The sequence below is a fragment of the Glycine max genome, chromosome 15 (genome assembly GCF_000004515.6).
Source record: "Glycine max cultivar Williams 82 chromosome 15, Glycine_max_v4.0, whole genome shotgun sequence".
Lineage (NCBI taxonomy): Eukaryota > Viridiplantae > Streptophyta > Magnoliopsida > Fabales > Fabaceae > Glycine > Glycine max.
Window position 1 is genome coordinate 51356128 of NC_038251.2, and position 14557 is coordinate 51370684.

Here is a 14557-nt window from a genome sequence, read left to right on the forward strand (position 1 = left end):
GGTTCTATTATATGCTTTTAAAAACGTTCACCTTCGTCAATTCTAACGTTTTTCAACAAGTTGCTGGTAAAATTTTATTATTTTATCACTGTATATATAATAATATAATAATAACGTTATTTTCTCTCCTTGAAAAACGAACACGTGGCTAACGATTAACGAACTGTTGCAGTAAGAATAATAAAAAAAAAAGGTGCAAATTTTTGGACATAACTGTTTCTTCACTCCTTTGACTGTTTTGCAGACACAAAAGCTTATTTTATTCCAAAACAGGAACACAGCTTCACAAATCCACAGATATAGAGAGAGAAACAAGAGAGAGAGAGAGAGAGAGAGAGAGAGAGTGTGCTTTCATTTTGTTCCAAAAGGATCATTCAAGTAGAAGTAGATTCAGACAGTTTGGAACCCAAAAGAACAAAAAAAAAAAAAAAGGTAAATCAAAAGATGGGGTAGACAAAGTTGGATTCTTTTTGGTTTCTTTCTTTCCCATATATACCTTTTTCATTTGATTTTAGTTTTTCCCCCAGATACCAGCCATGGCTCTTCCTCTGAAACCTTCTTGAGCCAAAGGCTGTATCAAGCTCAAAAACAATCATCATCAGTCAGGTATTTAGTTGATTCTGATTCATCCTTTTTCATGATTCAGCTGTGATTTTTGTGATTGATGATGACTTTTGCTGTTAATTGAATCAAACTTGATTTGTGTGCATATGATCCTCCATGCTGTGTTTTGATGGGGAAAGGTTGAAGTTAAGATCCAAGTTTGATAATTTGAGGATTGTATAATCATGGGAGAGTTGAGCAGCAGTGATCTAATATAGGGTCTGGTTTTTTAGTTGACCTTGATTGTTTATTCACTTTTTCCTCCATTTGATCTTTGCACGTGGTTTGATTTGCTCCAAGAATGATGGGTAATATATTTTCAGCTATTTTCTTATGGTTGGTGTTGGGTTTTGCTTCACTGCATCCTGCTATGGTTCTATGACTTGACAATATTTTGGGTGATGCATGTTGGATAAGGAATTTTCAGAGCAAGAAGTTCTAGCTTATAAATCTTTTTCTTCTTATTATTATGTAGTTAGTGTAAGTAATTAGAAGTAGTTAAGGAATGTACTAGGGATTGAAAGGAATAAGTACTAGATAAAGAACTTATTTTATCCGAGGACCAGAGTCTACTATCTGATTACTAACAAATGAAGACCATGAAGAAACAATCTTAGATCTATAGTATCCTCAACCTTAAGATTGTTAGAAAGCTGAGTTTTGTGAGATTTTGTGTTCTTCAAACAATAATAAGAGGCCAAAGTAATATTTTATTTTTCATGTATGGCAGGTAACTAAAATTGCTAGTGGTATATGAGATATTGAATATCATTACAATTCCAATATGTTGGTGATATATTTTCCAATTGATTTTTTTGGGTATAATTCTTTTGATCTTTTATCTTGTATTCCTTCCTATTATGTAGTTGTTTCTATATCTTGCTACATCTTATAAGCTAAGCTGTTTCTAAATTTCATCATGCACGCAGGGTGACATATTCCGAAGGTAGTTTGATCTTTGAAGAAAGTACCTTATGCTTGAGAATTCTTAAGATTGCGGAAGCTTCTTCATGTGTTGATTATGGTGACATAAACTTGAGCATAAGTAAAGCTTCTTTCTGACCCATTGCCATGGGTAAAGAATTCAAACTTATGCAGTTGTTAGCAGTCTTGTTTGTGAGATTTGGAAATTGAATTTACAGTATTAGGTGCATTATTTCTACGTGATGTTAAGTGTCTTTCCGGACTGTGGCATTACAGTGAATCCATGCATTTAACTTTACTAATGAGGCTTTGATTAGACAATCAAGGATGCAGAAACATCAATACAATTCCATGGAACCTAACAATGAGGAATTCCATTCTGCACCACAGTTGGTCCCGCAAGACCTTCGCGATGGCATGCATATAAATGCACGACCTCCAGCATTTAATATGGCAGAAAATAAACCTGTACTTAATTACTCCATACAGACTGGTGAGGAATTTGCTCTTGAGTTTATGAGAGATAGGGTGAATCTCAGGAAGCCTGCCTTTCCAAATGTTGTGGGTGATCCCAATTATTCAACAGGCTATATGGAATTGAAAGGCATTTTGGGCCATCCAGGATCTGAGAGTGGATCAGATATTTCTGTGCTCACAAAGGTTGAAAAGGGTCCAAAAGAGTTTGACAGAAGGAACTCTTCTCAACACCAGGACAGAAGTAATTATGGTTCAGCTCGATCCATTCCTAGAACTTCATCTAATCAAGACAGTTACCGAGTACTTCATGGTACTGCCTCTTCTAGTGTTTCTGAAAGCACACCAATGAAGATGAAGGTTCTATGCAGCTTTGGGGGTAGAATATTGCCACGACCTGGTGATGGAAAGCTTAGATATGTTGGGGGTGAAACGCGTATTATTAGTATAAGAAGGGACATACGTTTTCATGAGCTTATGCTTAAAACATTGTCAATCTATAATGAAACTCATGTGATAAAATATCAGCTCCCTGGAGAAGATCTTGATGCGTTAGTTTCAGTATCTTCTGATGAGGATCTGCGGAATATGATGGAGGAATGTCATGATCTACAAGGCGGCCGAGGATCAAATAAGCTTAGGATTTTTCTGTTCTCTTTGAATGATTTGGATGATACTCAGTTCGGTATAGGTAGCATGGATGGTGATTCTGAAATCCAGTATGTAGTTGCTGTTAATGGTATGGACATGGGTTCAAGAAACAACTCAATCCTTTGTGGTGAAAGTGGCTCTACTCATAACTTACATGAATTGAATGAACAAAATAATGAGAGGGAGACCAACAGAGTTCTAATGGACACATTTGGTGTTAGCGGTTCATCCTTGACTGACAATGTTAAACCATCATTGACTATTCAATCTTCACAACCAGTGCTTCCAATCTCCTCTAATGCTTATGAAACCCATCCATTGTTTTATGATGACCCGGTCATTCGCCATGGGGAGGCTAGTCAATATCCACTACAGCATGGTCTTGGTCCTTCTAACAACTCTGCTCACAATATCCAAGAGATTCCAGTTTCTATGCCTACTCATGGTCATGTTGACCAAGGAATAATGAATGATGGACAAGCATCCAGTGAGTTGCAGGTACAAATTTCAGCTATGCCAGAAACGCTGGTAAAAAGAAAGGGTGATAATTTCATTCATACAGACAATGACCCCGGAAAAGTTTTCCCCTTGGAAGCAACATATCCTATTCCTTCGCAGCCATTTGAGGGCAATTTGCATGCTAATTTATCAGAGGCATCAGCTACAACTGCTATATCAGAAGGGCTTCATCCTGCATTGCCATCAAAGAACAAGGGTAAGCACCAGCAGTCTGAAGATGCCTCTTCATTATTTAGTAGTATGAATCCCACACAGACTCCTAAGTCTGTTGAAGATGACTTCTTTACTACATCCAATGATGCATTCAGCCGAGCTCATGTTGATGCCGAGTCCAATGTGATAGATTTCAGTTACCTTGAACCACCTCCACTTCCAAACAGAGTCTATTATTCAGAGAGAATTCCAAGGGAGCAGGCAGATTTGCTGAACCGATCTACAAAGTCAGATGATGCTCATGGTTCTCACTTACTCATGTCAGATTTGCTTTCTGACTTCAGCCAGAAGAATTCAATTACAGAATCCAGTGACATATTACACAGTGGGAATATGTCAAATCTGAACATGATGTCCAGCTCAGCAGCAAAGCCTTTGCAAGCAGATGGCCATACTATTAATGATGTCCTGCCACAGACATACAAACAGTTGCCTGATACGACAAGTAAGGTGAATTCGAAGTTATTGCAGCATGTGAATTCTGAGTCGAAGCAAGTGTTAGAAGATAATAAAGTTTCTAGAAATGAGGATCAGGTCCTTAGTTCTGAAAACAGAACCAAAGGTGCTGAACATCTTGCATTTCATCGGGTTCCTTCTGTTGAACACAATCAGAATCTAACATCTAAACTTCCAGACCTCAATTTGTCTGAGGTTTCTACCAGGGAGTCTGATAATGATACTAAGGTCCAATCCCAGACTTTTCCTTTAACTGGAAACACAGGCCAAGATGTTTCTCAAGAATTTCCCCCAGAAGCTAAATCTAGACCTACACAGGGCGACATTCTGATTGATATTGAGGACAGGTTTCCCCGGGATTTCCTTTATGACATGTTCTCCAAAGCAATAATTTCTGAAGATTCCTCAAGCATTGGTCCATTACCAACAGATAGAGCAGGTTTGAGCTTAAACATGGGCAATCATGAGCCTAAACGTTGGTCATATTTTCAGAACTTGGCCAAAGAGGGGTTTGATAATGTATCTCTAATTGATCAGGATAATCTTGGTTTTTCGTCTGCTGTGAGAAAAGTACAAGAGGGGGATAGTAAATCTCAGCCATCTGCTCCTCTACCAGCTGCTGGTGTTTTGGCAGGACACACGGAATCCCACCTCAATGTTGGTGAAGAAAGTCAGAAAAATGTACCTGTGGCAACTAAAACAGAAGCAACAATCTTTCACCAAAAATATGAGCATTCCCAACTAAAGGGCAATGAAAATAAGAACATGGATGCCGTAATGGAAAACATACAACCACAGGAGTCTGAATACCAGGTATGTTATTAGTGGTTCTTTATCTGAAGAGCCTGCACAAAATTGCTCTTTTTGCTGATAAATACTGTAATGAATTGAATTTAGGATGGCAAGGATGAACCAAGGAATGTGGTTGTAGCAGGGGAATTCGACACCAGTACTGTGCAGGTATCATGCTTGGATGTATCATTTTGTTTGCATTGATGTATTCTACCTGTCTTTTCTACAGAGAATAATAATTTGAGAAATGCTAGCAACACTCTCTAACACACTCTCTACTATTAGTTGGAATTTTTTGAAAATTATTAATTTTTGTGGTCCTACTTCCTATTTAATGAGTCTGCTAATTTTGTGGTTTATAATAATTTTAGCCAACAATAGAGTGTGTTGCTAGCACTCTAATAATTTTAGTCTACTTTTCTATTTCCCATTGTAGAAATTGAGTTCAATTTTCTATCTTGTCATAAATGGATTACTGTCTAACATAAGATCCTACACTTGCAATATTAACCTATGTGAAATTTATAGGTTAAAGTATTTTCTGGCAGGATACTTATTCTACCTTGCTTAACTACTTTGATGGTACATCTGAGTTTATTCTTGAAAAGTACAATGTCACTCTTAGGTGACCCTGATGTTAATTGACTCATTAATCCACAACCATTACATAATCTGTTTTTCCCAGTAACATGTGCTCTCTACTAAGATGAATGACTATGGCATATCCTACTTAGACTTGTTTCTATAATTGACTTGAAGAACATCTGTACTAGATGATGGCTTGGTTGCTTAATGGACTTTTTTTTTCTCAAATAACATTATAGAATTTGAGTTCATAAGATTTACTAACATTTAATTTATTACATATATTTATAATGCACATGGCAGTTCATAAAGAATGAAGATCTAGAAGAGTTGCGAGAGCTGGGTTCTGGTACGTTTGGGACTGTGTACCATGGAAAATGGAGAGGATCGGATGTTGCAATTAAAAGAATAAAGAAAAGCTGCTTCGCTGGTCGATCTTCAGAACAAGAAAGGCTGGTAACTTGCCTATGAATCACCTACCGTGATTGTGTTCCTTTTCTCATGTTTTAGTCGCATATTTTTGTCAAGTCACTTTTATTTAAGGGGCTTATATTGATGTTATTCATTTCCACTTTCAGACCATAGAGTTCTGGCGGGAAGCTGACATACTTTCCAAGCTTCACCATCCAAATGTGGTGGCATTTTATGGTGTAGTTCAGGATGGACCAGGAGCAACACTAGCGACTGTTGCCGAGTACATGGTGGATGGTTCTCTTAGGAATGTTTTGCTTCGTAAGGATAGGTAATTCATCCATCCCCCTAGGGAATGGATCTTGTATTAAAATTTCACATTACTTACAGACTTAGTCATGTAAAAATTCTCTCTCTCTCTCTCTCTGTATAAACATTAAATAGGCATTGCCTAATCAAAATTGGTGAATTTTATATAGAAAGAGATAGATACAAAATTTTCATACAACAAGGTCATAGGAAATTTTAACAAAAGAGGTTCTGTTACCATCTTCTAGTTTTTTTTATTTCTATAAAGTGGCGCTATTATTTTTCAATTAAAGCCCTCACATTTTTCTACTTTTTATAATCCTTAGAAACCATTAACTATTTTGTCATAAAGAAAAATGGTGAGATTTTTGCATGATCTTATCCTGATTCCAGGTATCTTGATCGCCGCAAGAGACTGATAATTGCCATGGATGCTGCTTTTGGAATGGAATATTTACACTCGAAAAATATTGTGCATTTTGACTTGAAATGTGACAATTTGCTCGTGAACTTGAAGGATCCTATGCGGCCAATATGCAAGGTATCTTTTCAAGCTGTGGATTATTCATTCTATTACATTGTCTTCATTGTGATAAAGCTAAGAAACTTGCTTTTCACCAGGTTGGTGATTTTGGCCTATCAAAGATTAAGCGAAATACCTTGGTGTCTGGTGGTGTTCGTGGAACTCTACCTTGGATGGCACCAGAGCTACTAAATGGTAGTAGCAATAAGGTCTCAGAAAAGGTACAACTTCACATATTAAGTGGAAATTTAGAATCTCCGTTAGTTACAATGAATACAAAAATAGCTAGCTACAGGTTGATTCAAGTTTACCTTCTATTAGATTTTGACTTTGCCACCAACAAGCTTGTAGTTCAATTGGCACCTCCTTATGCTTTTAAGACTTTTTCATCGAGTTCCAATCTGTCTCACAGATTCACATTGAAAAAAGAAAGAAATTACTACTTTGCCTATTTAGTGGATCATTGTCCTTTACTGTCTCTAATTATCTCTATTATTTGAGAAGCATTAATTATTAATGTTATTATGTTTTTTAATCTTTAGGTTGATGTGTTCTCTTTTGGCATTGTCTTATGGGAGATTCTTACTGGTGATGAGCCATATGCTAATATGCACTATGGTGCAATCATAGGTGCGGTTTTTTTCTCTTCTCTTTGGAACCTTTTTTACAGTTGCATGGACTCTAGTAGTAGTCTTTCACTTTTCTGAGGCACTAGTTTGCATCAATAGTACTTCGATTGCATTGATAGAGCTTTTATTAAATACTCTTTAATAATCAAGGTACACTGTCTGAATTTAATTAACTATAATAAAACTTATCAAATGGGTAAAATCTGAAGGCCTAGGTGGATAATAGCCACTAGCAATCAAGTTAAAAAGGCCCCTATAGGTTATACCTAAACTAAAAAAAAATTAGAACACTTGTATTTAAATTCAAGTTACCCACTTACTTCGACTTACAAAAGCAACCCATGGACAACCTGAAGGAAAAACAATCAGGACAGCAGAAACTCATTGGGCAAGCTAAACCATCTTATCTTGTTTATTATAATAGAATTTGAATACTTTTCGCCACTCCTTCCTTGATATGTAAGTTTCCTTTGACATCTGTTGCTTCCATTTTCCAATGACATCTCACATCTGTTGATGAGAAAATTGCAGAACACAAATAATTTTTTCTTGTATGCATAAATTTAAGAATGACTGAGATTTATTTTTGAATTCAAAGTTGTACTTTCGGATTCAGATGGTTTACATTACATTGTCATTGCATTCATGCATCTAGCATCTATGAATTTTTTTTCTCCCTGCAATAATTTGTTTAACCTATCTGGAACTAACATGATCTACTTTCTCAAATTTTTCCACATTTTCTCCACTCATTTTGTTCATGCATACTGATCATTAAAGAAATCGTTCAGTTTCCCCTCACCCCCACCCAAAAGAATTTTTTCTCACTGCCTTGCACACTACTTGCAGGAGGCATTGTGAATAACACATTAAGACCAACAATCCCCAGTTATTGTGATCTTGACTGGAAAACACTAATGGAGCAATGTTGGGCACCCAATCCAGCAGTCAGGCCATCCTTCACCGAAATTGCTCGCCGCTTGCGTGTGATGTCTGCAGCCGCTAGTCAGATCAAAGGACAGGGCCACAAGGCATCTAAATGAAAATCAACAGATTTGATCTGATTGCCACACACGGTTCATTCAATTATGCTCCAAAAAGATATATATTATTGTTATACAAGGGCCAACAATAATTGTTTGTATTGTAGTTTTCTGGTCCCTGCTCTTTTTGTATTTGATTGTGAATATGTATGTGTGCATGTGAAAAACCACATATATAGACTGTGCAAATTAACATTTGACTTAATGCTATTTCCACAGTGAATTTTGGACTGCCATTTCCCTCCTTTTACTTTCTCAGGATACTAGTTTAGATATCTCCTAGAGAGATAAAAAAAAAAAAAAAAAAAAACATTAAAGTAAAATAAAAAACCAAAGCTCCCAAGAGTGGGAAATCAACTAATATTTTACCTACAGCTTGAAGTTTCATGACCAACTAAAGGATGAATGCTCTATATCAGAAAATGTTATTGTTACTGGGTTTTTCTTTGTCACTTTTCTAGCAAAAGTATTAAGCAAGGCTTGTTTATCATTACTCAAATCTCGAGTTGATTGCCTAAATTCTCTCTCCAATACGGGGGGGCTGGGAGATATTGATTGCTCTTTCATGCTTTTCTTCTTTTGCCACTACCCGTTTGCACTTTATTTCCCAAAATTATTTATCTGAAGCAGCATGGAAAAGAAATTTCTAATTTGATTTAATATGTAAAGAAACAAGAACACTTCCCAATTATTATTGTGATTTTTTGTTGATTGTGGCATTGTGCTGGGGTTTCATTGTTTTTGTAATCTCTTCCTTAGCAGAATGTGAAAAATTACCTTTTGATTTACCCGAAGCAGAAGAAGAACTAGTGGGTTATCAAACCAAATACTCCAATATCAAATTTGGTTTATTTTATGTTGCTTTCTATCTAAACCTATTCATTTCTTTCTTATTTGTAACAGATCTTTACTTTGGTGATTCAAATATCTCTTTTCCTTACATATTCATTTCTAATTTATTTAGAAATAAATCAAACATATGGAATTTTTGTAATGATAATTGGTATCTTTATTACACTAACTAAAACATATTTATTTGTATTCCTTTCTATTGCAACAACATAAACTTTGCCTAAGGCTAAGAATAGATCAATTATTAAATCTTAAAAATTCCTTTTACCCATTTCTCTAAGCTATCTATTATTAACAACTTTGTCTCAATTTTACTATAAAAAAAAAGTGAACCTTATACATTCATAACTTGTTTCAAACAAGTGAAAGAAAAAATATTCAGATGTGGGTTTTTGAGGTTTGGGGAAGGGGAGAAGAGGAAAGGGGTGAGATATCATGTTTTTATTTATTTTCTTCTTGCAATTTGTGACAATTTTAAACCACACCAAAATCATACTATTGTATTGTTAAAATCAAAATCAAAATTTGAAGATAAAAGATTGTCAAAATTGCAAATTGCAAATTTCATAGTTTTCTATTTGATGTGCACTTATGCATGAGAGGGACTAAAAAGTGTATTGAATTATGATTTTAGAAAAAAAAATTTGTCATAAAAAATCTATTAGATTTAAAAAACTTTGTAGAAAAGTAATGATTTTTAAAAAAAATTAAAAGATTTTTATGATTAGAATTTTATAGTTTAAATTTTAATGAATGTATAACGTTTGAACTCATATGATTTAAAAAAAATTATGGATTTACAAAATTTTAAAAGACTATGATTTTTTTTGGAAAACATTTAAAATTATATAAGAATTGATGAAAAAGATAATAAGATTTGAATAAAAAATAACACCAACACAAATTTTTTCAATCATTTAATAACTAATTAATCATAACTCAATATCATCCTCTTATATAATGTTTTTCCAAATCATAATTTGGAGAACAATGTCTTTACAACAATTATAACTAAATGTAACTACGTTATACCATTACGGATCATACAACAAAAACATAGAGCCCCTTTGATACAATTAATCATAAAACATAGCGCCTGCTACAAATTTTCACCTTCAAATTGCTTTGATCCTCCAATTACTAGCTAAAATCGCCAAATGATGAGAATACTACATCAAATTATCTCTGAATCATCAATTTATATGAGACGCACTAAAAAGGACTTTATATAAATTAGATGTCTTTTGAAGATTTGTCTTTTACCACATTCAAGAAAGTTATGAATATTAGACTGCTTTCACAAGAAAAGGAACGTGTAACAGGAGAAAAGAAAAGTTTATCAGTCGACAGACAATTTTTTTTTTTAAATCTCAAGAATTTGAATGAAATTGTTTGATAAAATATTAAAGTCTCATAAAATCTATCGAAATTCATTCTAAAAAAATTCATCGAATATTTTTCAATACCATAAGATTTTTTATAAATTATAAAAAAATTAATTAAATACCAATGGATTTTAATGCATTTCTCCATTCATCATTCCTAATTCATCACATCCAACACTCTATAAAAGACTTCAGTCGAAGGTTTATCAACTTCATTACTTATCACAATAATATAAGACTTTGTTGTTTATGATGCAAAATTTTTTACTTTGATTTATAAGTACTAAATTTTATAGTTGAAAATCACAGTAAAAAAAAAAAAAACTTTATAATTGAAGATAGGTTTGCTCATTGGTTGTGACTTACTGTTAGTCCACACCAAGTTAGATAAAGTCAATACTAGCTAAATGAAGCTAAATTAGAGGTTTTGCTTGATTTTTTTTTAATATAAGTGTTGTACTTTTTTTGTTAGATATTTCAAAAGATTAATATACAATTTAGTCATTTTAATTAAATATGTTAATGTGAATTAATGTTATGTTTCAATTGTAATTATTATTTTTTTAATTATATTAATCAGCTGTTATTTTCAATTAATTACTATTGATATTTATATTGAAGAAAGCTTAGAGAATGATAATGAGATCCTTTCTTCCCTTTGTATGTGAGTTCTTGGTTTTTCTCATAAAGAGTTTGCTAGTTCGATTGTCGAAAATTAATCTTGGAAATAACTTGTTATATCCTGGGAGACTTGCGCATATTACCCGAATAAGTCCTTAAGAGTAATGTAATTTTATACACCTCAGGTTTACTTTCTTTGTGATACATGATCATAAATCATAGTTTTTGAATAATCGGTTCATGGTTTGCCATTGATTGTGATACTGGATCCTAAGGACAACAATCTCAAGGACTTAAAAGTCGTTTGTGGTGTCGTACCTGGGTTTTCTCACAAAAGAGTTTGTAAGTTTTGTCACCCCAAATTAATCTTGGGAAGAACCTGGTATATCCTAGGGGACTTGCGCATATTACGCAAATAAGTCCTTGAGGACTGTGTAATTTTACACGTCTTAGGTTTACTTTGTTTGTGATTATACATGATCGTAAATCGTAGTTCCTGAATAATTGGCTCATGGTTCGTCATTGATCATAATAATGGATCCTAAGGACAACAAACTCAAGGACTTAAAAGTTGTTCATGGTGTCATATAGTGAGGCCTTCTGTTTATTTGCATCATGTGTGGACTCAACAACAATTAGATCATATACCACACAGTGAGGAGAAGAGATGCAATGTTCGATTGAACCCCAATGCTGGAAATTAAATGAGACTATTTTTTTAAAAAAAATTGACCTTAATATGTTTGACACTCTCTACCCCACACATATATGTAATAATAATAAAAGGAATAGGAATGTGGAATTAATTAAAAGTTTTAAAACACATTTAAATAAAAACATTTTAAAAGGGTAAAAGGTTCACATTCACTTTTTTAACATGATAATAGAACTTGTCCAAATAAATAATAAAATTATCTCGGCTCAAAACAAGGTCATCCAAAACTCCAAAGAATGAACTAAAGACTCAACATATAAAACAAAATGATAAAAATTACATGTCTAGAATTTCATGCAATTAATACAGAAATTTATGCCCCAATGTCACATCCTATCAGAGCATTGTGTTTCAGCATCCTCTAGCATGAGGTTCTCTATAGTCATCCACCTAACCATTTATTCCCACGAACACAAGATTTGATATCATCACAAGATCCAAACACAAACAACACACGGAGAATGAGTTATCACATTCCAAACTAATAGAGGGAAGCTGGACAACATATAGATATACATATCATATAAATGAAATACAACTTACTTTAACACATCTCACGTCATTCCACTACTTATTGTGTAACATCACATCTCAATACTACATGTCTCACACATTTTCACATCATTCACGTACTTAAGGATCAAAACACAATATCACTCAATATCGTCGCCCTTAAAGGGTCTTACAGTCGTGTGATTGTACAGTTCATAGCTCACAACTCAATGCATACAATTTCTCAATACACATGTGTGATCTCACAAGTTAATACATACTCAACTTGTCACTTACACATAGTTCATCACATTTCCATAATTCCAAGACAACATGTTATCACGTCTCATGCATTATATGCATGTCACACAATAATAATATTAATATGTTATGTTCATATGATTAAACCCCTCAAACAATTTCACATAATCATATTAAAATCATAGGTCAAAAATATGAAAACACCAAGAGCACCCAATTTTATCAATCAATTTGTATTAGGACATCAATTGGTTTGTCAAACACAACAGTCTCATAATTATAATCATAAAGGAAGAATCACAATACAGTAAACATCCCAAAATAAATTCCAAATTGATCCTCTAAGGATCCCTACACATGTTCATTCTAATCCCAATTGCGATAAACGCATCCCTTACCTCTAAGCGAGCTCAAGTGTGTAATCCGGCCGTGATAGTGGCGTCTCTGGCGGTTCCCTAAGATTCCTCAATGATTTCCCTCTGGTTGCTCGATTTAATGCCGTTTCGGACATTTTTGGGGCCCGGAGCAAAAACTCAAAAAGGGACCCCTAAACAATGAAAATTTATTTCATAAATAAATCATCGACAAAAAATTCATGAATTTATAAATTCAACCATAAAAAATAATACACAAAACTCTTATATATTAAAAAGTTTACCAAAATGAAGTTAATAATTATTTTTAGATTTTTTAAAAGTTTTAGGGCCCCTCAAAATGGGGGCCTTGAGCTATCAATCACCTTGCGCATGTGTCCAAGACGGCACTGGCTCAATTTCCAAGCGTTAGAGAGAAGAAGAAAAGATAGAAGTCTCCATTTCACTGTCTCTATGCGAGGGAAATTTATCTCTCCATAGATATTAGTTCGCAAATCCCAACGGTAAAGATATGAGAGACTGAGTTTCAAACCTAGTGTTCGAATTTCATGACGATTCAACGGTAAACAAGTTTGGTATCGTAGTTTTACTAGAATAAGTTTGGGTGTATGTGGGGAAAAAAAAGTTACGTGCGAGGGACATTTCTCTTACCTCAAACATTATTTTGCAAATTCCAACAGTGGAGATGTGCGAAAATGAGTTCCGAACCTAGTGCTCAAATTTAAATTTCACAACGATCCAACGATTAACGAGTCCGGGATCATAGTTTTACTGGGATGGTTTTAAGTATATGTAGGAAAAAGTGAGGGTTTTTGGAAAGGGGGAAGGGAAAATAGATTTGAGAGGAAGAGAAAGTAGAGATGTATTGTAAATGTAAAAAATAATTTAATATGTCTAAATTTATAGTTAGGGTACTCTCAGCCTATTATTTACTACAGATTTTTATTTTTTTATTTTATAAAAAGAAATCAGTTTTACTCTTTATCAAATAAATAAATAAAATATTTTTTTTATTTTCTAAGAACATATATTTATTTTATTTACCTTAAAACCATTATTTTAATTAATGAAACTATTTCTTCTTATTTATTTAATTACAATAACATCATTATTTTCTTAAAACTCTATTTATTTTTAAATAAAATCATTTTTAATTTATTTTACGAAAAAAATGAAGTGTTACAGTATGTGTCATATTGAGGTAAGCATATTTGGAAATATTAGTTTCAGGTATTCCTCGATTGTTTGCACCAAGTATATATATATATATATATATAGGTGATCAAAATAATTTCTCATTTTCTCAAAGCAATACATTATTTTATAAGATATTGTAATTCAATTGTTGCATTTGAATAATTATTATGTTAGTTGTTAATTATTATTTATTGATATTTAAATATTTGTGTGTATTCTATTTATTTAAATATGTGTTTTAATTATTTAGGATCTATCAATGCGGGGATTTAGAAGTGACATTTGATTGACTTTATATGGTGGCAATAAAATTATTGGATTATGAAAAATATATACATGGGCTATTAGATATATGAGTTCTCTAAATTTTGTTCTTGAAATTAACTATCTTTATGATATGAAACATTGGATTGTGTGAACTCCTAGCAATATTATGAGTAATTAATTTTACTTGGTTGTAGTATCAAATGTGAGTTTTCCATATTACAACTTATGCATAATATGAGACATTTGAGAGATATTGTATTT

The 14557-nt window shown here is 33.4% G+C and overlaps 1 protein-coding gene across 2 annotated transcripts; it reads left to right on the plus strand.

The window, feature by feature from the left end:
• Positions 1 to 269: 269 nt before the first annotated feature.
• Positions 270 to 8368, plus strand: LOC100802996 (probable serine/threonine-protein kinase DDB_G0282963). Of its 2 annotated transcripts, XM_014767806.2 has the most exons (10): positions 270 to 432; positions 528 to 606; positions 1533 to 4653; positions 4738 to 4800; positions 5521 to 5673; positions 5796 to 5959; positions 6331 to 6478; positions 6559 to 6681; positions 7003 to 7090; positions 7939 to 8368. In XM_014767806.2, the coding sequence occupies exons 3-10, from the start codon at positions 1855 to 1857 to the stop codon at positions 8130 to 8132; spliced, it is 3732 nt and encodes a 1243-aa protein (XP_014623292.1). In that variant the 5' UTR covers positions 270 to 432; positions 528 to 606; positions 1533 to 1854; the 3' UTR covers positions 8133 to 8368. The 2 variants fall into 2 exon arrangements, with proteins under 2 accessions (XP_014623292.1, XP_003545932.1); XM_003545884.5 differs by having other exon boundaries at positions 271 to 606.
• The last annotated feature ends 6189 nt before the right edge of the window (positions 8369 to 14557 follow it).